The 24,042-nt window shown below is 34.9% G+C and overlaps 2 protein-coding genes and 3 long non-coding RNA genes across 5 annotated transcripts; 3 read left to right on the top strand and 2 right to left on the bottom strand.

The window, feature by feature from the left end:
• Positions 1-484: 484 nt before the first annotated feature.
• On the bottom strand, positions 485-969 carry LOC106333844. Its single transcript, XR_001268483.1, has 2 exons — positions 842-969; positions 485-765 (listed from the first exon to the last, which is right to left on the bottom strand). It is a non-coding gene; the product is annotated as an uncharacterized LOC106333844 (long non-coding RNA).
• Positions 970-2,748: 1,779 nt separating this feature from the next.
• On the top strand, positions 2,749-3,368 carry LOC106333788. The gene is made up of 2 exons (XR_001268464.1): positions 2,749-3,098; positions 3,178-3,368. It is a non-coding gene; the product is annotated as an uncharacterized LOC106333788 (long non-coding RNA).
• A 3,575-nt stretch (positions 3,369-6,943) lies between these two features.
• LOC106329023 (type I inositol polyphosphate 5-phosphatase 1-like) lies at positions 6,944-10,277 on the top strand. Its single transcript, XM_013767586.1, has 10 exons — positions 6,944-7,341; positions 7,437-7,614; positions 7,692-7,724; positions 7,810-7,882; positions 7,973-8,077; positions 8,292-9,048; positions 9,132-9,322; positions 9,406-9,514; positions 9,599-9,741; positions 9,817-10,277. Exons 1-10 carry the CDS (start codon positions 7,306-7,308, stop codon positions 10,013-10,015), a joined length of 1,824 nt encoding a protein of 607 aa, XP_013623040.1. The 5' UTR covers positions 6,944-7,305; the 3' UTR covers positions 10,016-10,277.
• A 5,805-nt stretch (positions 10,278-16,082) lies between these two features.
• Positions 16,083-17,194, top strand: LOC106331903. The gene is made up of 2 exons (XR_001267969.1): positions 16,083-16,316; positions 16,726-17,194. It is a non-coding gene; the product is annotated as an uncharacterized LOC106331903 (long non-coding RNA).
• Positions 17,195-19,592: 2,398 nt separating this feature from the next.
• On the bottom strand, positions 19,593-22,814 carry LOC106335902 (DEAD-box ATP-dependent RNA helicase 39). Its single transcript, XM_013774576.1, has 9 exons — positions 22,194-22,814; positions 21,866-21,961; positions 21,414-21,602; positions 21,186-21,326; positions 20,966-21,106; positions 20,749-20,891; positions 20,538-20,667; positions 20,402-20,450; positions 19,593-20,281 (listed from the first exon to the last, which is right to left on the bottom strand). The coding sequence occupies exons 1-9, from the start codon at positions 22,707-22,709 to the stop codon at positions 19,821-19,823; spliced, it is 1,866 nt and encodes a 621-aa protein (XP_013630030.1). The 5' UTR covers positions 22,710-22,814; the 3' UTR covers positions 19,593-19,820.
• Positions 22,815-24,042: the final 1,228 nt, after the last annotated feature.

The following is a 24,042-nucleotide window of genomic DNA, read 5'->3' as shown; positions in this document are numbered from 1 at the left end:
CCTAAACTCTAAACCCTAAACCCTAAACCCTAAATCATAAACTCCACCCCTTAACTCTAAACCCTAATGTCTAAATTAATTTACCATTGGGGTATAAGTGTATATTTATCTCTTTTGATAAAACATTAAGTGCTATTTTGGTCATTTTTATTTTTAGATGCTATATTTGTGACAAAAACTTTTTTAGTGATATCCTAGGTAATTTCTCTATTATTACCTCAAATTTATATTTATTTAGAACCATAACCAATATAACTCGGAAAATTATTAGTAAGACATGAGCTGTTTTTCCAGCCAGATCTACGCCAAAAAACTCTCGATTACAATGATCTCATGTTTTTATTAGTAAAGAGATTATGCTTATATAGGTATTTTAAAATTTAGAACCATAACCAATATAACTTGGAAAATTATTAGTAAGACATGAGTTGTTTTTCCAGCCAGATCTACGCCAAAAAACTCTCCATTACAATGATCTCATGTCTTTATTAGTAAAGAGGTTATGCTTATATAGATATTTTTAAATTTAGCAATCATATCGACATACACATTTATGCATGCGAGCATAACCTGGCTTGGGAGCTTCATCAATACATTTGTCACAACGTACTCCATAACCTTTTGGCACAGCTTTTCCAGTATTTTTGACAATCATTTTTTTTACGTCATCTACACATAAATTAATTCCATTTTTTCCGCATGTTCCAAGATAATTGCTTGGTAATGTTTCGCAGCCAAGTTTTCTCATGCCGGCTTCCACCTCAACTGCGTTATATCAAGCTCAAAAGATTAGTAGATTGTAAAATTTATTTAGATAAACACTGGATTAAACAAAAATTACCTTTACCATTATTTAAAATGAGAAATGTGAGAACACAAGAAACCATTAACATGACACTGAGTCTCATGGCTGAAAATGAGAAAATTCTTAACAACAAAAGAAATACTTTTTGTCTTACACTCCTATGAAATACAATATTCTTCTTTGCCATTAACTCAGAATAAATACACTTAAAATAGGATAAAAATAGATATTGAAATTAATTCAGAAGAAATATAAATAAAACTGAAGGTGGAGATGAAAACTAGTCAACGAAATCGATGGGATCGATGTTTTCCCTTTGAAATAATCTTACAAGAAAAGCATAGATTTAATTTTCTTTTACTTTTACCAAGTTTGATGTTTAAATATTAAATAAAATTATCAAGTATGAAAAAAAAAACTAAATGAAATAAAATATGTAACTGAAAAATAAATAGAAATTGCTAGAAATACCGTAAATTGGCTACCATTTTTCAAAAAATACAATCAATCAAAAATACTCTAACATTTGAATTTAGGGATTACTGATTCTTGTTTAGGGTTTAGTATTTAGGAGGTGGGATTGACATACAAATGTTTTATAAATTATTTTAAATGATTTAGAAGGGGTAGTTTAGTCTTTTTCATCCAAAACATAATGTATTTATGAAAATGGTTATCGTAGGGTAAAATTTGAAAAGTGGTAGAAAATTTGTTATAGAACTGATTTTTTCCCACAAAAAAACTATATAAACCAAACTTATAGTCAGTATAAATGAGATTAAAAATGTGGATATTCTTATACATTGGTTTCAAACTTATACTCGGGAAAATATTCAACATAATTATTTTTAGTGGTCGTTGTCACTTTTAAGATCATTGTTAAATAATGTATTTACTCTCAAACATATGTAATAATTGATATAGAAGCAGTCATTGATGGAAAAAAAATTATATGACAATTTTATGGAGGAAAAAGTGTTTGAACACGTGGACCAAGTTTTGGAACATCTTACCACTACAAGAAAAATGGGCTTTGATAACAGTGAAAGATAACGTTTTTTGTCTTTCTGCTATGGTTGACATACCCGTTAGTTTTATATAGCGTTTGTATATTTAGAAACGCTATGATAGAACTGTATATTTAAAAATGCTATGATAGCGTATTTTTAATAGCGCATTATTAAAAACGCTGTCTTTGACTTTTTAAATCTCTAAACCCTTAACAAGTTTTAACACTACAAGAAAACATAATCTAAACTTTAAACATAACTTCAAAATCTAACTATTTTAATATCAAATCTTAAATTTAACCTCAAATATTAAATACAAACTCAAAAACTATTTCTTTTTCAATAATTAATCTTAAATCTCAATACCCTAAACCTTTAACCCCCAAACCCTATACTCAAATCTTTATTCTAAACTCATAACTTTAAATCTAAAATCTAAATTCAAAAAAAAAAAATCAAACTTAAACTTAATTCTTCAAATTAATTCAAATTTCTTTTCGAATTTTAACTTAAAGTCTTAACCTTGAACTCTAAACCTTATATACTCAAATCTTATATATCATAATAAACCTCAAACCTTCAATATACACATTTAGTTATTAAACTAAATCATAAATCACAAATAAAATATTCTCAAAGTTAAACACCAAACTTTGAGCATACATTTTTAAAAATTTAATATGTTTAAATTTTAAACCTTTAAACTAATTTCATTTTACATTTAAAGTAAATCATAACTTATAAATAATTTTCAAATTTCAGTCTATTATTTGAAACATTGAACCAAACTATAATTACATTAATTATATATATTTTTTGGTCGAAATTATATATAAATATTTAACTTAATTATTATATTAAATGAAAACAGTTTTTAATGGATTAATTTTGGCCTTTGATTGATTTCAATCCAATGGCCACAAATATGTTTGGTTTATCTTTTTCCTTTTTTCTCATTGGTCAATATCTTAAACACAAGGATAGCAATCTTGACCACTGAGTATTTTTGATCCTATGGCTAGAAATCACACATCTAATATCTCAGTCTCTTTCTTCCTTCCTTGTCTCACGTTATCTCTCTTTTTTTTTGTTACAGATCTAAATCTGATCTCATCTAAATCTTTTTTAATTCTTTGGATCTCTATCTTCCTCAACCACCACCACCACCACCACACGATGACCACCACACGACCACCCGTTTGTTTTCGCCGTCCCAGCATCACAACCACCACCACACGACCGTTCGTTCGCCATCCCAGCATCACCACCACCGCACAACCACGGTTAGAACTTTCTCTCTCTCTCTCTCTCTCTCTCTCTCTCTCTCTCTCTCTCTGTTTTGAACTGTATTATTTGTTTTAGGGATGGAGGAAGCAAGGCAAGGCAGGTATGGCGGATGGAGGAGGAAGATGACGGCTTCAGATTCAGGAAGAGGAAGCTGACGGCGAGTTGGTGAGGAGGCGACGAGATTAGGTCTAGATGGATGTGACGTTTGCCTCCTCTCTGCAACTTGCCTCTCAAATCCCACGATGAAGAAGAAGAATCATGGCTGGATACTGATGAAGGTCATGGAAAAACACGAAGACGAAGGTGGTGGTGCGGCCGGTAGATGAAGAAGACAACGAAGTGGTGGTGTGTTTAGTTAGTAATTAGGTTAAAGGCATGGTTTAGTTTTTGGTTTATTTAGTTTGTTGGATTATTATTTAATTAGATTTTTTTTTGTATTTTTGCAAACCAATTTAATTATAAATAAATTTAAGTAATAAAGAAAATTTGATTCTATGAATAATTTTAAATTTTAATTAAGTTTTTAATTTTAAATAATTAAATAAAAATAATTCTAAAATATTATTATGACGGGCGATGATACAACGCTTCATAAATCGCTATCGAATTGATAGATAGCGTTTTTCGTCCGCTAATAAAACCCATTTTTCTTGTAGTGTACGCTTGCGCAGCTTCTTGAGATAGACCATGATTCATGGTTACTTCGGTGAGATAACATGACACCATAAAAAAAAAAGGAGATTTAACATCTTCTTTTTGCCTTTTAACCAAATAATTACTGCCTTTGGAATGATTGAATTTCCTTATTCTTAAAATATGATGTCTTGGGTAAGGAAAAGAAGACATACTCAACTAAGATGTCTACTAGACCGAGCTCTAGAAAATGAAAACTGGTAGCCCAGAAACGGGTGAAAGTGATTCTTGTATTCAGATATGAACATATGAAATTGGGTTGTTGGAGAAACCAGATGTTGGCCACAAAGATGTTATTTAGATATTTTTAGGTTCCTATACATCAGAACTGAACTCATCCAGACCCAAAATGACTCAACTCAAAAACCACGTATAAATTTATAATATTCAAGTGGAGCCTAATTTCAAAAAAAAAAAAATGATAACCGAGAGGAACAACATGTACCTAAATGGAATGTTCATGCCTAACTGATTTTATAAGCTACTAAAAATGACTATTTCTATGTGTTTGACTAAATTATGTGAAATAGAAAGAGTTGTGTATTTAGTAAAATAATTATATGGTGTAAATGTCTTTAATGTCTATGTACTAAAATCAAATTTAAAAACGTGAATGTCTTTAATGTCTATGTACTAAAATCAAATATTTTTCTTATCTTAGAATAAATATATCTTAAAATAAAAAATCTAAATAAGAAAACTTTTGTAAATTAATATCTCTATAAATTAATAATGTAAGGACTTTGAAATTTTATTAATTTATAGAGATATTAATTTACAAAAGCTTTCTTATTTAAATTTTTTATTTTAAGATATATTTATTCTAAGATAAGAAAAATATTTGATTTTAGTATATATACATTAATTGTTATTTTTTGAAATTTGACATTTATATTAATTTTATTATATTATTTGTTGTATATAGTATATATTTCATAGAACTTAAATATGGTTTTAGATATAATATTACTAAATCTCATCAAAAATATATGAATTGTTAAGAAAAATATAAAGATAATTTCATTGTGGATATAAAACAAACAATATAATAATAGGTTTTTACTTATATAAAATATATATATATATATATATATATATATATATATACTTTAGTAGTTAATATAAATTCTTTATGCTTATTCTTACTGAGCGTTTCAGACTTCTTATTTTGAAACGGTACAAATTGGACCAACAAAATTTATTAATTTATAGAAATTATTAAATTATCGAATATTAATTTATAGAGGTTCTACTGTATTCTACACGCCTCAGCAAGATAAAGAGACTATTGTAACTCCAATCTTGGAAATTTTTATCAACTTCTAATCTTCTAAATACTTTTAATTTTACTTATACTGATGTCTTTTGATATTAAAAACCGGATGAGAGTGAGAGATTTAATCAAAGTCAAGTAGGAGTGAAGCTGTTTCTTGTTTACTCCTTCGTATAGGTTGAAATAAAAGCCGGTTTGATGCGTTGTCGAGATATAAACCGCAAACAACTAGAAACTAATTACTCTCTAGAACAACATTAAAAATGACTAGTTCAAATCATTGTATCCCATTCCAGAAAATTCAAATCATTTTGATCACTTATCCAAATAGAATTTTCACTCCATAATCATTTCATCTAAAATGAGATATACAATACTTTCACACTAGAGATGAACCCAACGACATATAAAAATATAGCTATACACAAATTCATGGGATTGACAATCCCAAAACGCAAAAAGGATTTGGTGAACTAGCAAGAGCAAATAAAGAAAAAGAAAAAGAAAATCAGAATACATAATAAAAAAAAACAATGAGGAAGCGAGTATATCACAACAAAAAACAGACACAACGCATTTTAGTCCAAGTTAAGTCGGAAAGAGAATCCGATAACAATCGGAATTCGAATCAAACTCTTAGGATATGTGGATGTGTAAAGAAAATGAGTCACTTGTGTTGAATGTGGGCTTGCACATTCATACAATTCCCTGAGTTGGTCCGGCTCAGAAGCGATATCAAGTCCATTAGAAAGATGAAAACCCCTCAGCCCATTTCCAAGTAAAAGACTATCCATTCTCCGACTCAAATCGCAGGATCTCTGACTAGGCCTGGGCATTTTACCCAGACCCGAAGATCCGAACCGGAACCGACCCGAAAATACAGGTTCGGGTCCGGGTCCGGGTCCATGCTAAGTACTTATTGGGTCTTTTTTTTTGGATCCGCGGGTCTCAGTTCGAGTCCGGGTCCTACTCGAGACCCGTTCGGGTACCCGAAGTACCCGCAAATAATTGTATATACTAGGTATATTTGGGTGATTGGGTATATTTTTGGTATTTTGGATTTTTTTTAAAGTTTCGGGTTTGGATTTTCGGGTATAATTGTAGGTTTTTGGTGAAATTTTAGATTTTTAGAAAATATAATTTGGGTATTCATGTAAAATTCGGGTATGTTTTGGGTTTTCGGGTCTGATGTTGGATAAATTTTTGGGTATTTTTGCGGTTCTTCGGGTATTTTTAGAGTTTTCAGGTCCAGTTCGGGTACTTCGGGTCTATTTCGGGTCCTAAATACCCGAACCGACCCGGATCCGAAATATACTCGAAAAGTTTGGATATTTTATGGGTATTGAAATTATAGACCTGAACCGACCCGAACCCGACAAGACCCGACCCAGAACCGACCCGAAAAGTTATAGGTACCTATATGGGTTATAGATACTTATATGGGTCTAAATTGCTAGGACCCGAAGGACCCGGATCCGATAATACCCGATCCGAACCCGACCCGAAGACCCGGATGCCCAGGCCTATCTCTGACTATACGCAATACGGCAGTCCAGCATTATGAGACATGGACAGGGCCAAATGTAGCTGTCATCAAACCCACTGATGACTACATGAACTTCTAGAGATAATGACGGCTTAAGAATGGCCATTCGAGAGGAAAGGTGGAAAAAAAAATCTATAAAAGAGGAAGAAGACTCAAAAAAAATAAAGCGAATATGCCCATTTCTTACACCTTATGACGACCTGTTCTACTTCCATCGACTTTCCTTTCGGATTTGTTTTATTCATTTTCCTCATATTGTATTCGCGCTTCGTTATAACCATAATCTCTTGCCTCTTAAATTTGTTGTTTGTCGAGACCGATATCTACCTTCAGCAATTTGCTTTCTATTTATTTTCTAAAACTCAAAAAAAATTAAGAAATCCGAATAATCTAAGCCTTAACCCAATAACCGAATGCCTCAACTCTACTTAGGAGAAAATTGCGAGTCAACCTTTAGCCTTTATTCAAATCCAAAACGCCGGCTGATTCCAGAAAATTATCTACTCAGTCACGACTTCATCCTGCGTTTACTTTTTAAAATTATGAAAAAAGTCAAAACCAACATTTCACTGCATCATTCATCATCATTGCCCTCTCAACAATGGTCGTTAATACGCCTCAACCGTTTTCTCCTTCTCCCTCTACATCCTTAGCACCTCTGTAACCTTCTGGTTTTTGATTACACGTCTTAATGTCACCAGGTAGATCACAGTTCCGGCGAACAGAGGTACATCGATCACTGTTTCTTCTTTTTCCATCTTCTCTCCTCTGTTTCCATTTCTTGGAAATTAACGCTTTATCTCTAATTTTGGATTTTCGCAGAGGAGTTGGGCTACGCTCTGTTGTTCTCCGGTTTCTTCGTCGTGCTTGCAGCTCTATCCTGCTCGTCTTCTTCTCCGTAAATGGTTTAACATTCCAAACACTGAATCAGATCTTGCCCCTGAAAGTGACGATGAAGATCAAGAAGACAATGATTGTGCTGACGATTCTGAATCCGAAGGTCAGTGGTTTCTCAAATCTCTCTGTACACAATTTTATGAAATCTAAAGAAAATTATATTCCGATATCGAGTTTCAGGAATCGAAGAAGAAGGTCTTCTTGACAGTGATGGTATTGTGCTCTGTTTCAAATGTCATTAAATCTTTGTCGATATCAAGAATCCTCGGCCATTTTTATATTTGTGGAATGTTTTTAGATGCACAACCAGAGCTGAGAAGAAGGAACTCAGAAACGTTTAGGAATCAGTATATGGACACCAAATCAGTCAGGTTCTTTTTTCTTTTTCTATGTTTGAGATGTCTCTCTGCTACTTTCTTGTGCTGTGTCTTAACTTTAATGTATGTTTTTGATGTAGCTAGAATCTGTGTTGGGACTTGGAATGTTGGTGGAAGAGTTCCACCAAAGGACTTGGATATTGATGGTTGGGTAGATACCATTGAACCTGCAGACATATATGTTCTTGGGTATGTTCCTTTTTTTTTTGTTAGTTAAAAAAAATGTGATTTCACTGGGAACCAAGCATTGTAAATAGTCTGCGAGGGTTAAACCTGAGTGGCAGAGTGTCTACAAGACACAACTTTACCATTATACCAACAGCTCTGTTGGTTATGTTCCTGTCTTATTATAAACAAACTTTACTTCATTGTTTTCTTGATTTTACATTTTTTTTCTTCTCAGTCTTCAGGAAATTGTTCCACTGAATGCTGGAAACATTTTTGGTGTTGAAGATGACAAGCCTGTTTCTAAATGGGAGGATACCATACGTGACGCTTTAAACAGGATAAGACCGAGCAGGTTAAAGATCATAAGTTACAGCGATCCTCCTTCTCCGTCCAAGTTTAAACAATTCGAAGAGGAGATCTCTGATGTTGTAAAAGATATGTTTACTTGCAACGTTATTCATCCGGTCGATGAAGATTTCGAAATCGAGGACGGTATTGTAAACACTAATTACGATAAGAGATCATGCTTGCCGAGACAAGAGTATCTCCAGAGGCAATTCTCATCGCCAAAGACGCTGGACAGGTTATTGTCAGTGCAGCTTGATGACACTGGTTCCAAACGTGCCAAGAGTTTAAACCGGTGGTTTAGTTACTCAGAGAGAGTTGGGCTGAGCTGGCCCGAACCTCCGTTGAGATTGTTAAACCAACATGTCAGGGAAAGGCGTTGTTCCTACAAGTCTTCATTGAAGCCGTTTAAGAATTACAACTCTTTCAAAGCAACCGCAACATCAGGGAAGAAGACGCCTCTGCTAACTGATATAGACTTCAAGCCTCTCATGAATGTGAGGAAACCGTCGTATGTACGGATCGTGAGCAAACAGATGGTTGGAGTTTTTTTAACCGTATGGGTTCGGAGGAGCTTGAGGAAACACATACGTAATCTCAGTGTGTCTACTGTTGGTGTTGGCGTTATGGGTTACATTGGTAACAAGGTCTTCTTCATTACTTCTATTACTAAAACTTGATTTTGGGAATGCATTTGCGGATTGTGACAAAGTGATTATGACTTTTACAGGGAGCTGTCTCCGTGAGCATGTCAGTGTATCAGACACCGTTTTGTTTTGTCTGCACGCATCTAGCGTCAGGGGAAAAAGATGGAGATCATAGAAAAAGAAACGCTGATGTAAGCGATATTCATAGAAGAACCCAGTTTCATCCTCATTCTCTTAATGCAACAAGAGTTCCAAGAAGCATCCGTGATCATGAGTATGTTTTTTCTTGATTTCACATTCAAGAAATAAATATTATTGATATTAACTTTAACAAGAACAATGTTAAATGTTCTACAGAAGAATAATCTGGCTAGGGGATTTGAATTATCGGATTAACTTATCGTATAAGAAGACACATGAGCTTATTGCAAGAAAAGATTGGAAGAAGTTAGCTGAGAAGGACCAGGTACATTTTCACTAAACATGGATAATCAAATTGCCTTTGATCAAGATCATATTGTCAAACTCTTATCATATCAATATTTGGTAGCTTGCAAGAGAAATGAGACAAGGGCGTGTATTCGAGGGATGGTCAGAAGGAAATCTAGATTTCCCACCAACTTACAAATACGCAATCGATTCAGAAATTTACAGAGGAAAAGATCCCAAGTCAGGGAAACGAACACCAGCCTGGTATGATGCTCTCACATACTCGTTACAGACCTTTTAAATATGATATGTATATTTTAAAACTAAATGTTTGTTCAGGTGTGATCGCATTATATGGTATGGGAAAGGAATGAAGCTTATGAGTTACAGAAGAAGTGAGATTAAACTCTCTGATCACCGGCCGGTCACAGCAACATTTGTTGTAGAGGTTGAGGTTTTCTCTCCTCGGAAGCTTCAGCGTACGCTCACGCTCACCAACGCAGAGATTGATAGCCATGAAGCTTTTGTACAGGAGTAGCTATATACTAAAATCAGATCCATTCACTTCATTTGTTTTTTTTGTTCGTAATTGTTTCATATCACTTGATGTCTATAGATTATATTTGTGACATGTCTCGTCAAAGAAATGTATATGTTCAAGGTTGTATGCGTGTCAATAATCTTAGTGTGAAATACACAATCCTATTACTTGTGTGTGTGTGTGCGCACGGCAACGTGTGATGATGTATACCTAAATCAGGGTGAAAACAAGAAACTAATCTCATCCAATTTTCTCATAGTTATATTCGGGGTTTGATTGGTTACATAATTGTTCAGGTTTAACCTGCCCTTTCCTCATGGATTGGTTACATAATTGTTCAGGATTAACCTGAACATGTTCATTGAATTATGAGGTAATAGTCAAAAGAGAAAGGTTTGATTGGTTACATAATTGTTCAGGTTTAACCTGCTCTTTCCTCATGGATTAGCTATTTGTTGCAACGTTTACTATGTTGGAGTAAGCTTGAAAAGGAAAGAAGCTTAAGGTGCAAGGCATTATTCTAATCCTACCGAGTTATGGAGATAAATACATAATATTCTTAGGAGTTATCCAAAGTTATGTTATCTAATAGGATTAGGATAAACACAAGCTACTTTGGTAGAGTTTAGGGATTAAAGCTTGAGTTTTGAGTTAGTTTCTCAAGTTAATAATAAGAGAGTTATACTTATTGGATCCTTGAATTCTATATTTGGTATCAGAGCTTGAGGTTCAGAAGAGATGAGTAGTGATATCGTCATGTCGACGAAATTAAATCCGAAGGAAGGAGGAGGATCTTCTTCTATAAAGTGGCCAATGCTTAACTCAATAAACTACACAGTATGGGCAATAAGGATGAAGATAGCTCTTAAGGTGCACAAAGTTTGGGAAGCTATTGAAGATGAAGCAACTGAAGGAGAGAAGAATGACATGGCGATGGCGCTATTACTTCAATCAATACCAGAGGCATTGATACTCCAAGTCGGCGAACTTAATACTGCAAAGAAGGTATGGGAGGCAATTAAAACCAGACACATCGGAGCTGAGAGAGTCAAAGAAGCAAGGTTGCAAACATTGATGAGTGATTTTGATCGCCTCAAGATGAAGGATACAGAGTCAGTAGATGATTTTGGAGGCAAACTGGCTGAAATTGCATCAAAGTCTGCAGCCCTAGGTGTTAACATTGAAGAACCAAAGTTGGTAAAGAAACTCTTGAGTGGTCTCCCACGGAGGAAGTATATTCATATAGTGGCATCATTAGAGCAAGTATTAGACCTAAATAATACTAGCTTTGAAGATATCATGGGTCGCACGAAGGCTTATGAAGAGAGGATACATGAGGATGAGGAACAATCAGATGATCAACCAAAGCTAATGTACTCAAACGATGACTCGCGTGAAACTCAAGTCACACATCCATCTGGTGAGTACAACAAAGACCAACGTGAGTACAACAGAGAGTAGAGAGGCCGCGGCAGAGGAGAAAGATCTTATTACAGAGGATGAGGCAGAGGAAGATACAATGGAGGCAGATATACATCAAGGGTGATGTGTTACAGGTGTGACAAGATCGGACATTACGCCTCAGATTGTCCAGACCGCCTTCTCAAGCTGCAAGAAACACTGGAGAATGACAATAGTGACACACATGATGCATACGAGCTAATGATGCACACAGTTGTCTATCTCAATGAGAAGAATTGCTTGCCTGAAAAGTATGAAACAAACGGTGATTCAGAGGACATCTGGTACTTGGATAATGGAGCTAGTAACCATATGACTGGTGATGGGAGATATTTTTCAATGATGGACAAGACAATCACTGGAAAAGTGAGATTTGGTGACGATTCACGAATTGACATCACAGGAAAAGGCACTATTTCGTTTGTAGACATGAAGGAAGAAGCAAGAAAGATGAACGATGTGTACTACATACCTGAGCTAAAAAGCAATATCATTAGCCTAGGTCAAGCAACAGAGTGGGGTTGTGATATACAGTTGAGAGGAGAACATCTAACTATGGATGATCAACACAGGAGACTCCTTGTGAGGGCAAACAGGTCGAAGAATCAACTATATAAGGTACGAATGGGGATCAAAGATTCATCACAACTTCACTTGAGCGAGATAAGTGAGTCAAACAGATGGCACGCTAGGCTTGGGCATGTCAATACTGCAACCATGAGGATCATGATACAAAAGGAACTGGTCAGCGGAGTCTCTAATGTCAATGTTATAAAAGATGTATGCTCATCGTGTTTGCTTGGGAAACAAGCAAGAAAGGTGTTTCTGCAGGCAACGACATACAGAGCAACCAGACCTTTGGAGTTGATACACGGTGACCTCTGCAGTCCTATAACGCCAAGCACGATGGGAGGAAATATATATGTCTTTGTGGTCATTGATGATCACACAAGATACATGTGGATAAGCTTACTTAAGGAGAAAAGCGAAGCTTTTGGAAAGTTAAAAAAGATGAGAGGAGTAATGGAACAAGAAACTGGAGAAAGCATAAATACGTTCAGAACTGATCAAGGTGGAGAGTTCATCTCTCACGAGTTCAACTCGTACTGCGAAGATAAGGGCATCAAGAGGCATCTCACGGTTCCGTACACTCCACAGCAGAATGGAGTAGTGGAAAGAAGAAACCGGACACTAATGGAGATGGCTAGGAGAATCTTGAAGCACATGCACATGCCTAATTACTTGTGGGGTGAGTCCGTGAGGCATGCGGCGTATTTGATAAACCGTATAGCGGCAAGATCTCTTCAGAGCCAAACTCCATATGAGGTACTGCGAGGAAAGCGACCAAACATAAGCCACCTATGCATATTTGGATGCATCTGCTACGCTAAAATTGAAAAACCGCACCTAAGGAAGCTGGATGACCGGTCGCGGATGCTTGTTCATCTTGGAACATAACCTGGTTTTAAGGCGTACAGATTACTTGATCCGGAGAAGAAGAGAATAATAGTAAGTCGTGATGTAGTGTTTGATGAAACCAAAGGATGGAACTGGAAGAGGATTGATGGAGAGCTAAGAAACTATGATGGTTTCAACGTATTACTAGGAGAGTTTGGAAACCATGGGCTAGTAAAGACAGCAGATCAAGTCCGCGGGCAAGCACTATAACAAGGCAGCAGCAACAAAGAGGATGAAAATCAACTAGATGAAGCTGAGACTATGGATACAAACACAGTACACATTGAAGAAGAGGAGGAAAGTGATCACGAAACAAGGTCGCTTCCAAGACGAAGTGAAAGACAAACATCAAGACCAAAGTATCTTGAGGATTATGTCTTACTCGCAGACGAAGAAGGAGAGATGCTACTGTTGTGCCTTAACGAAGAGCCAAGAAACTTCGAAGAGGTAAGACAGTTGAAGGAATGGATAGAGGCTTGCAAGGATGAACTGCAGTCTATTGAGAATAATAAAGTGTGGAGTCTAGTTGATCTTCCAGACGGTGTGAAGCCAATAGGACTCAGATGGCTGTTTAAGATAAAGTTCAACTCAGATGGAACCATCAAGAAGTACAAGTCGCGTCTAGTGGCTAAGGGATATGTGCATCAGTATGGAATAGACTACGAGGAAGTATTTGCTCCTGTGGCCCGACTTGAGACAATTAGGCTACTGGTAAGTATTGCAGCCACTAGAGGATGTGAGGTCCATTATCTAGACGTCAAAACAGCGTTTCTACATGGAGATTTGAAAGAGACAGTTTATGTAACTCAACCAGAGGGTTTTGAAGTGAAAAGAAGTGAGAAGAGAGTGTACAAACTCCACAAAGCGATGTACGGATTGAAACATGCTCCTAGGACGTGGACCAACAAACTCAATGGGATCTTGCTCGAGTTAGAATTTACAAAGTGTTCCAAGGAGTCCTCTGTGTATAGGAAAACGGTTAATGCAAGCATACTTGTTGTGGTTGTGTATGTCAATGACTTGTTCATCACTTGAGCAAGCTCAAAGATCATTGACGATTTCAAAACAGAGATGGCGTCCAAGTTTGATATGAGTGATCTAGGAAAGTTGAACTACTACCTTGGGATTGAAGTATGTCAAGAAGAAGGTCATATAACTCTGAATCAAAGGAGATATGCATTGAGAATCTTGGAAGAAAGTGGTATGAAGAACTGCAACATGTCACATATACCCATGGAACACGGTTTGAAGCTTGAAAAATATAGATGCAACGAGTTACCGGAGAAACGTTGGATGCCTAAGATATCTACTTCATACTAGGCTGGATCTGTCATATATTGTGGGAGTCTTGAGTTGATATATGTAGAGCCCTAAGGCGTCACATGGAGCAGCTATGAAACATGCTCTCAGGTATCTACAAGGGACTACATCACTCGGACTTTTCTTTACTCGATCAACACCAAAGGTTCCTAGACTTATTGGCTATAGTGATAGTAGCCATAATGTTGATCCTGATGATGGAAGAAGCACTGCAGGACATATATTCAACCTTGGAGAGAGCTTGATCACGTGGTGCTTTGCCAAACAAGAAACCGTTGCACTCTCAAGCTGTGAAGCGGAGTTCATGGTAGGCACGGAGGCTGCTATACAAGCTATATGGTTACAGGAATTGCTAAGTGAGATCACCGAGGAACCAATGCAGAAGGTACTGATCAGGATAGACAATCAGTCGGCTATATCACTCACCAGGAACCCTGTCTTTCATGGAAGGAGCAAACACATACACTCACGTTATCACTTTATACGTGAGTGTGTTGAAAGGGGACAGATCATGGTGGAACATGTCTCATGCGATCAACAGAAAACGGACATCCTAACTAAAGTTCTAGGCAGAATCAAGTTCAGAAAAATGAGGGATTTGATTGGGATGCAAGAAGTGACAAAAGAAGGTTTCAAGCTTAAGAGGGAGACTGTTGGAGTAAGCTTGAAAAGAAAAGAAGCTTAAGGTGCAATGCATTATCCTAATCCTACCGAGTTATGGAGATAGATACATAATATTCTTAGGAGTTATCTAAAGTTATGTTATCTAATAGGATTAGGATAAACACAAGCTCTATATAAGTAGATGTTGTTTGTGTGACATACCTTGATAGAGTATAGGGATTAAAACTTGAATTTTGAGTTAGTTTCTCAAATTAATAATAAGAGAGTTATACTTATTGGATCCTTGAATTCTATATACTATATTTCTTTCATTAAAAAGAGATCATACAATTAAATCACCTCCGATGTAAGATTTGGCCACATTAGTAAGAAAATTTATGCAGTACATATGTTCATTGAATTATGAGGTAATAACCGAAAGAAAAGGTTTCTCCAACATTTTGTTGAGATGAAGCTTTTGACTTAAGTTTTAAAAGGCAAGCGCCTTTTGCACCAAGGCGTTACGTCAGTCACTTGCAGTTTTAAAGTTGCGTGCGTGATCCAGAGTAGGACCTGAGATTTCAGGGGTCCATTCAAAATAAAAAAATAATTGTGAATTACTTATACTTTCATAAATTTTACAAATAAAAAAAAATTATTTAAAGAATCATAATTATCATTGATTTTTTTGTAAAAAAGTACATCTATATTAGTGAGTACCGATTTCATTTAAGCAAAATTTTAGATGAATTGCTTCTTTTTTTTTGACAAATGGCTAAATTACTTCTTATTTGAAAAAAAATTAGCAGTTATGAGTTTGAATGACATAGAAAACTTATTTTAATTTATATTAAATTTGTTTATAGTTAAATCAGTTTATGTATCATTTTGTTATGATTTACGAACTATTTTTATCAACTTCGCATCCTATATTTAATACTTGCTATGTATATATATATATAATAATATGCAATTATATATGTAATAAAATATATTTTTTTAAGTGGGACCTCAAGAGGTTGGAGCCCCATTCAAATGTGTCACACCATTCTGTCCAAGTCCGGCTCTGCTTTCCTGGAAAAAGAGTGATTTTACCAGTTGACAAGTTGACAAGTTGACAAGTTGACCAATTAAAATCAATTGTGGCGAGCCAAGAAACTTCGCCCAATACTTCCAAAACTTCAAGACCCATAAGTGACAATTGAGTCTTCGATGGCTTCAACTCCAACACAACCACAAAACCCATAGGTCTCCACATCTCTATTCTATATAAATGCATACAAATGAGGTACACTCATCAGTAAATTAAAAGAGAGAATCAAGATGGCATTTTCTAAAGTATCTTTCATGCTTGTCTTTCTCCTTCTCGTTCTTGTGTTTCCCCATATGGATAAAGCCCTTGGTGAACAAATGCAGCACCGCAAACTTAGTGAGACCCTTTTTGTCTCTAAATAAAGTAATTACTTTTACATTTTATTAGCCTATTTAAAAATGTTTAATCTTTATTTTGCTTTTGACAATCCAAAATTTGGAGTTATGCCATTTGAGAAAACTACAGAATAGCAAACATAACACCGATTTTATGCAATTTGGATTCCTTTTAGTTCATAACCAATTAAATGTTCTTAATTTTTCTTAACCAAACGATAAAACTGGTATAGCTAAGTTATGTTTACTGTTCTGTTTTGTTCAGACCAAAGATTACTTTTATAGATGACAAAATAAAACACGTTTAGTTGTATCACAATATGGTTTTAAGGTGGGATTATCCGAGCTGGCGAACTTACAGACAAATGACAATTTTTCAAAGCGTTGATGCTGTAGTATATATGTGTAGTTAAAGTGTTAGGTTTGTTTTGGTGCAGAAGAGACGGAACATCCAGATCAACTGGTGACAGTCCAAAGGCGCGTTCTTCGTTTTGGTTTTTTAAGGGGACGATGGTGCATAAAAAATTGTAAAAAAGGCTCAGATTTTCTAGGTAGTTTACCTAAGCCCCCTTCACCGCCTCCTAGGTTTCCCAAAGGTCGTTTACCTCCTCCTCCAAGGTTTTCCAAAGGCAAAAACGTATGATCCCTCAATATTTGGATCAAAATATTGTTTCACAATTTGTCACCATAAATGTAATTCTGAAATTTTCTTGCAAAATAAAAGAGCATCTACAACTTGTGATGATGGTATGATATGTTGTTACAAGTTTTAAGCTAATTTATAAATGTTTTTGTTTAATAGTTGGAAATAAAGTTTATCTAAACCTTATGCATTGTCTATGGGGTTTGATATGTAGTATGTTGTAATATGAGTTATGCATATTAATAAAAAAAAAGTACTAACTAGGTTTTTGGTGTATAATAGAATCGTTGGAATCCTTATGCATATTAATAAGTTGGACGAGCTGGGTCAACCAAGGTTTGTCGCTAGGACACTTAGTCTTTCGTCTATAACAACTTGCTCTGGCCGATAAGACCTAGTCGCTAGGACACTTAGAAAATTTCAGCTCTTCAGAATTCATAGCGACTTCTACATGTCGTTATGCGTGTCGCTGGATCTTCACGTTTTTGTCCTAGTGACCAAGCCAAGACACTATAAATATGTCGCTAGGACACTTACAAACTCCCAAGTAGTTTTCTCGTAGTGACTTCTCCGGGTCGCTATGACACTTAGGTTGGGAAAAACATCTAAGTCTCAATCTTTACTTCTTTGGCCTAAAATTCTCCCAAATGTCTTTAAAGTCACCAACAAGAATTTCCACCACCTGATATAGACATATACAATGCAATGCAGCCCAAATCTGTTTAAATGGTAGTCTAGATGATCAATATGTACCCAAAATGAATGATAAAAACCATGAAATGCACAAGATATCAGTCTTTTTCTTTGCAGAGGTCAAGCATCTTTTCTATTGATTTTCATGCGGAAAATTAGTGGTTAGAAGCTTAGAATCATATGGAATTGTTTGTACGAAAAGCATTCAGACTGAATTGGTGATTTTTCTTATATACAAAAGCTAATAATAATCCAAAATATATCTCCAAAAGACAGAACAATGGAGCAATAATAGACCACTAGATATGGACCTGCCCTGTCGGGCGGATTTTTATTCCTCTAAAGCTTCGAATGGGAAATGCAGATCAAGCGTTACGTAACAAAAGTGAAACTAACGGATCTAGCAGATCTAGTGAATCTAGTGGATCCAGCGGTCTAAAATATATGTTTGAATAGTGAAAGTAGATAAAAAACAGTTCAAAATACTCTACAAATTGTCGACAAAAAAAAAAAAAAAAAAAACTCTACAAATTTAAACTAATTTATATACAATATAAAATTATTATACATATAAATTATTTTGAACTTTAAATTTAAATATTTATTTTATATAATTTTTAAAAATTATAAAAAAAATTATGTTACTATTTACAATTCATTCCACGAAATATAAATATGAGATAACTATAAATGATTTATATTCTCTATTTCTATTTATTTTCAGAAGTAAAAGTAGTTATTTAAAAAAGTTTATCAATGCAAGAAATATAATTAAGAAATTAAAATATCTAAAAATTAAATAAATCATATATATATATATATATGAGCTTTATTATATATATAATTTTACATGATTTAACACTAATTATTTTTGGCAAAATAGATAATTATTTTAAATACAAAACATAATAGCACATAAATATGTAATTTAAATTATATATTGTATATACACATAAGTATAAACAGTAGAGACATACAAAAAGTAATTTGATGAATCACCATATCAAAACATATTATAGCCATTAAAAATATTATTTTTTAAGTAATTAAAAATAAATAAAAATAAACAGTAGTCCGACACACCAAAAACACTCTAGATTTGCTGTATATTACTGTATAGAGTGGTTCTATGAATTTTTCTCATATAAAAGAACTGCTAGTGGTTCAACAATATTTTATCAATCAAAAAAGAAGTTCATTTTTAACTTGAAAAAATTACCGAATGGGATGTAAAAGTGGCTCATCCACTCTATGTGTATGGACGGTCTTTTTATTCACTCCCCGCTCAAAACCTTACTGTAACTGAAATTAACATAAACTATCAGTTATTAAATTAATCTCGGATCAGTTATTTTCTAAACCAGTCTAAACATAAAGAAGGTTCTAATAATGATTTCGTATTCGTATAACTTTATAAGTGTATTTAATATAAAATCTCACCAAAAACAAGTTAGATACAAAAAAAATGTTTCTGCTTTAGTAAAATACTAGACTTTGATCTCGACTTTTAAAGCGCAGGACATTTTATGATGCAAAATTTCATTAACAATGTTACAAATATTTTGTTAATTTAAATTTTTTTTATCTATTTAAAAAATTGTTGCATCTAAATCAGTGATTTTAAACCCGATCAAGATCCTCAGTCGAACTGATAAACCAAGTCACCAATAAGTAATCCAGTTTTGGTTTTAAGAAATATCAATTATTTAAATAGCAAATAAAACTAACTAAAACCAGATCTTTGCGAATATCCATCTCCAACCCATTGCAATATTCACTTCCAAATGCTATAATAAAGAAAAAAATGTTCCAACCCATTGATATATATATATATATATATATATTAATCTTAATAATTAATTAAATTAGATTTTTTATATGATTTTGTAATCATTTAAATTTTTCATAACAACCATTCTACACCCTAAAATGCTCGATGTTGCATAAAAACCATTCTACACCCTAAAATGAATAAAATACAACCAACCATTGATGTCAACGTCATATACAGACTTTACTGATTTGAGTTTCTGTCGAGGCAAAAGTGAATTTCTTCTATAAATATGAAATTCGTAGAAGAAAGAACATGTTATGGTTTCTCAAGATGATTCATCTTTAACACTTATGTAATCATAATCCGACCATAATTCACTTTTGTACTGACTTTTAACTTTCCTGAAGTTAAACAGCACGTAATCAAGAAGAGGGTCTAGCCGCAGAAGACCGACCTCTGAACCCAACAACACTTAGTTTCTTGCCTGTTCTTTCTGAACCCTTCTTCCCCCTCGCAGCTATCGATCTGGATCCAACCGTCTTTAATATTTTTCTTTTCGGCTTTGTGGATTTTTCTGGAGAAGAGGATGTTCTTCCCGAAGTTGACTTTCTCACTGAAGTAGACTTCCTCACTGGTGTCTTCACACCTGCTGGTCTTGCAGGTGGAGATGATGATGTTCCTCTGTCTCTAGTGTTTCGTTGCTTGCTCACTGCTCTGATCTGCTTAACGCTCCTTCCTTTCTCCTGAGTGATTTGGGTTCTTGCAGCATCCCTCCTCACGTTATCGTTGGTGAGTGCTTCTAAGCTCTCGTTGTTTCTCATGGCTTCTTCGATTCTAGCAGCTAACATTTGGTCCTTCCTGCTTATCAGACTCGTCACTTTTCCTGTAAAGAGAAACACATTAACACTTATCTTTTTTATTACCCAGTGCCTCAAATCATAAGCAGCAGCTGCTTTAAAAGAAGGTAGTCAAAAATGAATTAAACTAATTAAAATGGTCAAACCTTTAGCGCCCATGCGAGCTGTTCTTCCAGTGCGATGAAGGTAGTCAATCTAAGCAATTCAAGTTTAAAGTAAACTTTCAAGGTCTCAAGAAACGTGAATCAACAAATTAAGAGAAGAAAGAATAAGGACTCTTACAGAGTTCTTTGGAAAATCAAACATGATTACATGATCCACGTCAAGGTCCAGACCCCTCGCAGCCAAATCAGTGCACACCAGCGTGGGGCAGTCTCCTTCTTCGTCCTTAAACCTTTTCAAGTTCTCAACCCTGGATTGATTGATGAAATGCAAACCGATTTAACCTCAGGAAATGAATTACGTTTCAGGCAAAAGCTGTTTATAATCGCACCTTTGTTCTGCTGGAACTTCACCGTGATAATTCACAGTAGAGACCTGGTTTTCAGAAAGATAGTGATCGACGGCGCGGCTGGAGTTCAAAGTGTTACAGAAGACCATCACCTTGCTCCCTTTGGCTAAGCTAGGTTCAAGAACCTGCATTCTCATCAAACCATAAGTACCAAAACCGTAACATGTTTGAATACCAGAATCTTAATGGTGCATTTTACCTGTAGAAGTGCTTCTAGCTTATCTTCGCTACCTGAAAGCTTGACGAAGTCATGCCGAGCATTTGCTATCTTCTTATGCAATGTTGATGTTCGCAAATGCTCTATCCCTTGAAACTCCTCATCGACTAACTTCTGAACAGCCTGAAAACGCAAGAAGAAAAGTTTATAAATCATGATAAAAGCCAAAGGGGGTAAAAGCACACAGTGAACATGAGCATACCGTTGTCATAGTGGCAGTGACTAAGACGGTTTGAAACCCTTGGTCATTTGTTTTCAACGCACGCTGTTTCAGTGGGGCAAGGAACTTGCGAATGTCGGGACCGAAGCCACGATCAAACATAGTGTCTGCCTCATCCAGCACCTGTATAAGAACACATCCTCATTGCCCTTTTGTTTAATTCCAAAATCATGGAACATATAATGTCAAGATACCAGAATAAGAGCATACCAAATATGCGATATCTCCATAGACCATGTTTCCTTCTTCGATGTGCTGAAGAATCCTACCAGGGGTTCCAACAACCATGTCTATTGCATTGTTCAACGAATCCTCCTGTGGTCTTATCCGAGAACCACCGCTAACTAATATAGATCTGAACCTCGCGTGGTGGCTTACGGACTTTGCCACACGGTAAACCTAATGCAGAGTCCTTAATTAGATTTTCACATTTTGCTGTCCAAAACCATTGAGCATAAATACTCATACTCTCCAGTGTTATGGTCATCCTATAAGAAGGCAACCAAAACTTTCTAGAAAATAAATATTCCAACTTTTACATTTTTCCCAGCAACCACAAGTTCATATTCGTTTCAACTCAAACATGGAATCCACATTTACAATGTCTCAGAGAAGCAACTAATCTTCGTAAAGAGGGAAAGCAAAAGCAGTAGAAGAAGAACCTGCTCAGAGAGTTCTCTGGTGGGACAGAGAACAACAGTCCTGGGACGCCTAGGCTTAGTTATTTTACCAAGGGTTGCCTCATCTTCTCTCATCAGCTGCAAAAACTCAAACCAATCCAACTTACAACGCCATGTTTTCAAGAACATCAACCAACCTATCTTCATATCTAAAGATATCATGAAATGACACTAAAGAAACAAATCAAATCATCTACTGTTACATGGCATAACTTAACTTTTATCAATTTAGCTAACAATCAGTTCATGAACCAAACACTGTATAAGCAGTCAGATTCTAACATTGGAGCTCAAGAAGAAGAAGAGTGACCTGAACAATAGGAAGCAAGTAGGCAAGAGTCTTGCCGGAGCCGGTGTGTGACCCCAAGACGACGCTCTTGCGCTCCATAACAGCAGGTACACCGATACACTGAATCTCAGTAGGAGCCTCAATGTTCATCTCTTTCAAAGCCCCCATCACTTCCTCGCTCAGCCCTAGCTCCTCGAAACTCTCAGCCAACTTCTTCTTCTTACTCTTAATGTTTTGTTCTTCCCCTATGCCAACGACGCTGCTCGGCCTCGGTTGTGGTTTCGCCGCCGATTCCTTCAAATGTCGGAGACGGAGCCTCTCCAGCAAGATCGTGTGCTTTAATTGATCTGGGTCTGCGATGTTCGTTTCCGTCGGAGCGGCTGCGGCGGCGCATAGAGGGCGGCGAAGAGCGTGGTGGAATCTAGAGGAAGGTTTGTGGAGGCGGAGAAATGGGACGAAGTTGGAGGTTCTGGAGAAGGTGAAGAGGGAAGAGGAGGAGAGAGAGAGGGAGAGGATTGTTCTCGAAGCTCCTACCATTTCGATTGTGTTCTAGGTTTATTGGAAGGTTTAAGAGGAGGAGGTGTTGTTGTTGTTGTTGTTCATGGAGGTCATTTGGTACGAGCGAAGAAGGAAGAAGATAGGTTTTGCTAGTTGAGTGGATTGACAATAGATTAAAGCCTCCAAGGCCCATATGTTGGCCCATTTAGAGTCATTTTACAATACGTTATATTGAGGTAGATTTTGATGAATAATTTTTTTTATTAATGTCCTACTAGATTAGATCCGCGTCTTACATGGAATAAACATTATATATATAAATTATTTTATGTATCATATGTTCTTACATATTATGAAATAATAAATATATATTGAATAATTAAAAGTCAATAACTATTCCATATGGTGCGAACGTATAAATCAATTTTATTAATCCAAACAATTTTTTAAAAAATTTGATAGATATGTAATTAAATTTAAATTATATTAACATACGTAGTATATTTTTAATATTAATATCTATTAAATGATGCTTTCTACTCATATGTTTTTTTGATCATGTGTATCTTTGATAGCAAAAACTTTAAATTACTGATAACAAAATTTTAATTGTGGAATTAATAATTTTAGTAATTTATAATTTTAAAAAAATTTATCAATGTTAGTTCAAAACTTTTATCAAAAAATATTATTCAAAATAAATTTTGAAATTAAAATATTTATTTATTCAATATGGTTTATAGTTTAATTTAGAATGATATATATACATATATATTTTAAATCTTAATGATTAATTAAATTAGACTTTTATTTATATGATTTTGTAATTTGTATTTTGTCTTAACAAAAAATTTAAACCATGGATCGCAAAATTTGAATGTGAGACTTTTAACAGTTTTAGTAATTTATAGTCGTTTTTTAAAATTCAAGATATAATATATACAGAAAAATCTAAATTTTTATAATATGTTTATTGTGATTTTTTAAATTATTTTAATAGTTTAAAATTAAACAAATTTGATAGAAGATACATTATTTTTTTATCAGATCTTTATTATTCAAAATCATTAATTGTCATATATACTTTAGCCACATTAGGCAACTCCGTAATCTTTATTTAAGGAAATAATAGATGACATTAATAATGAATTTATAGTTAGTTTAATAAAAAATTTATTATATAATTAGATGGACCAACATATTTCTCTAATAATTCTAAGAATCATCGTAGTGATGACACGTGGATACAAAAAGAATTCGTAATATTTCACAAATAATATATATGGGATTAGTTGATCCGTGAACGCATTTCCAAGGTGGATTGATTACCGCATAGTCTAACCTAAATTTCGAGTGTTTTCGACTAATGTAA

The sequence above is a fragment of the Brassica oleracea genome, chromosome C3 (genome assembly GCF_000695525.1).
Source record: "Brassica oleracea var. oleracea cultivar TO1000 chromosome C3, BOL, whole genome shotgun sequence".
Taxonomy (NCBI): Eukaryota; Viridiplantae; Streptophyta; class Magnoliopsida; order Brassicales; family Brassicaceae; genus Brassica; species Brassica oleracea.
Note: the sequence above shows the minus strand (reverse complement) of the source record. Positions and strands in the feature narration are given on the sequence as shown.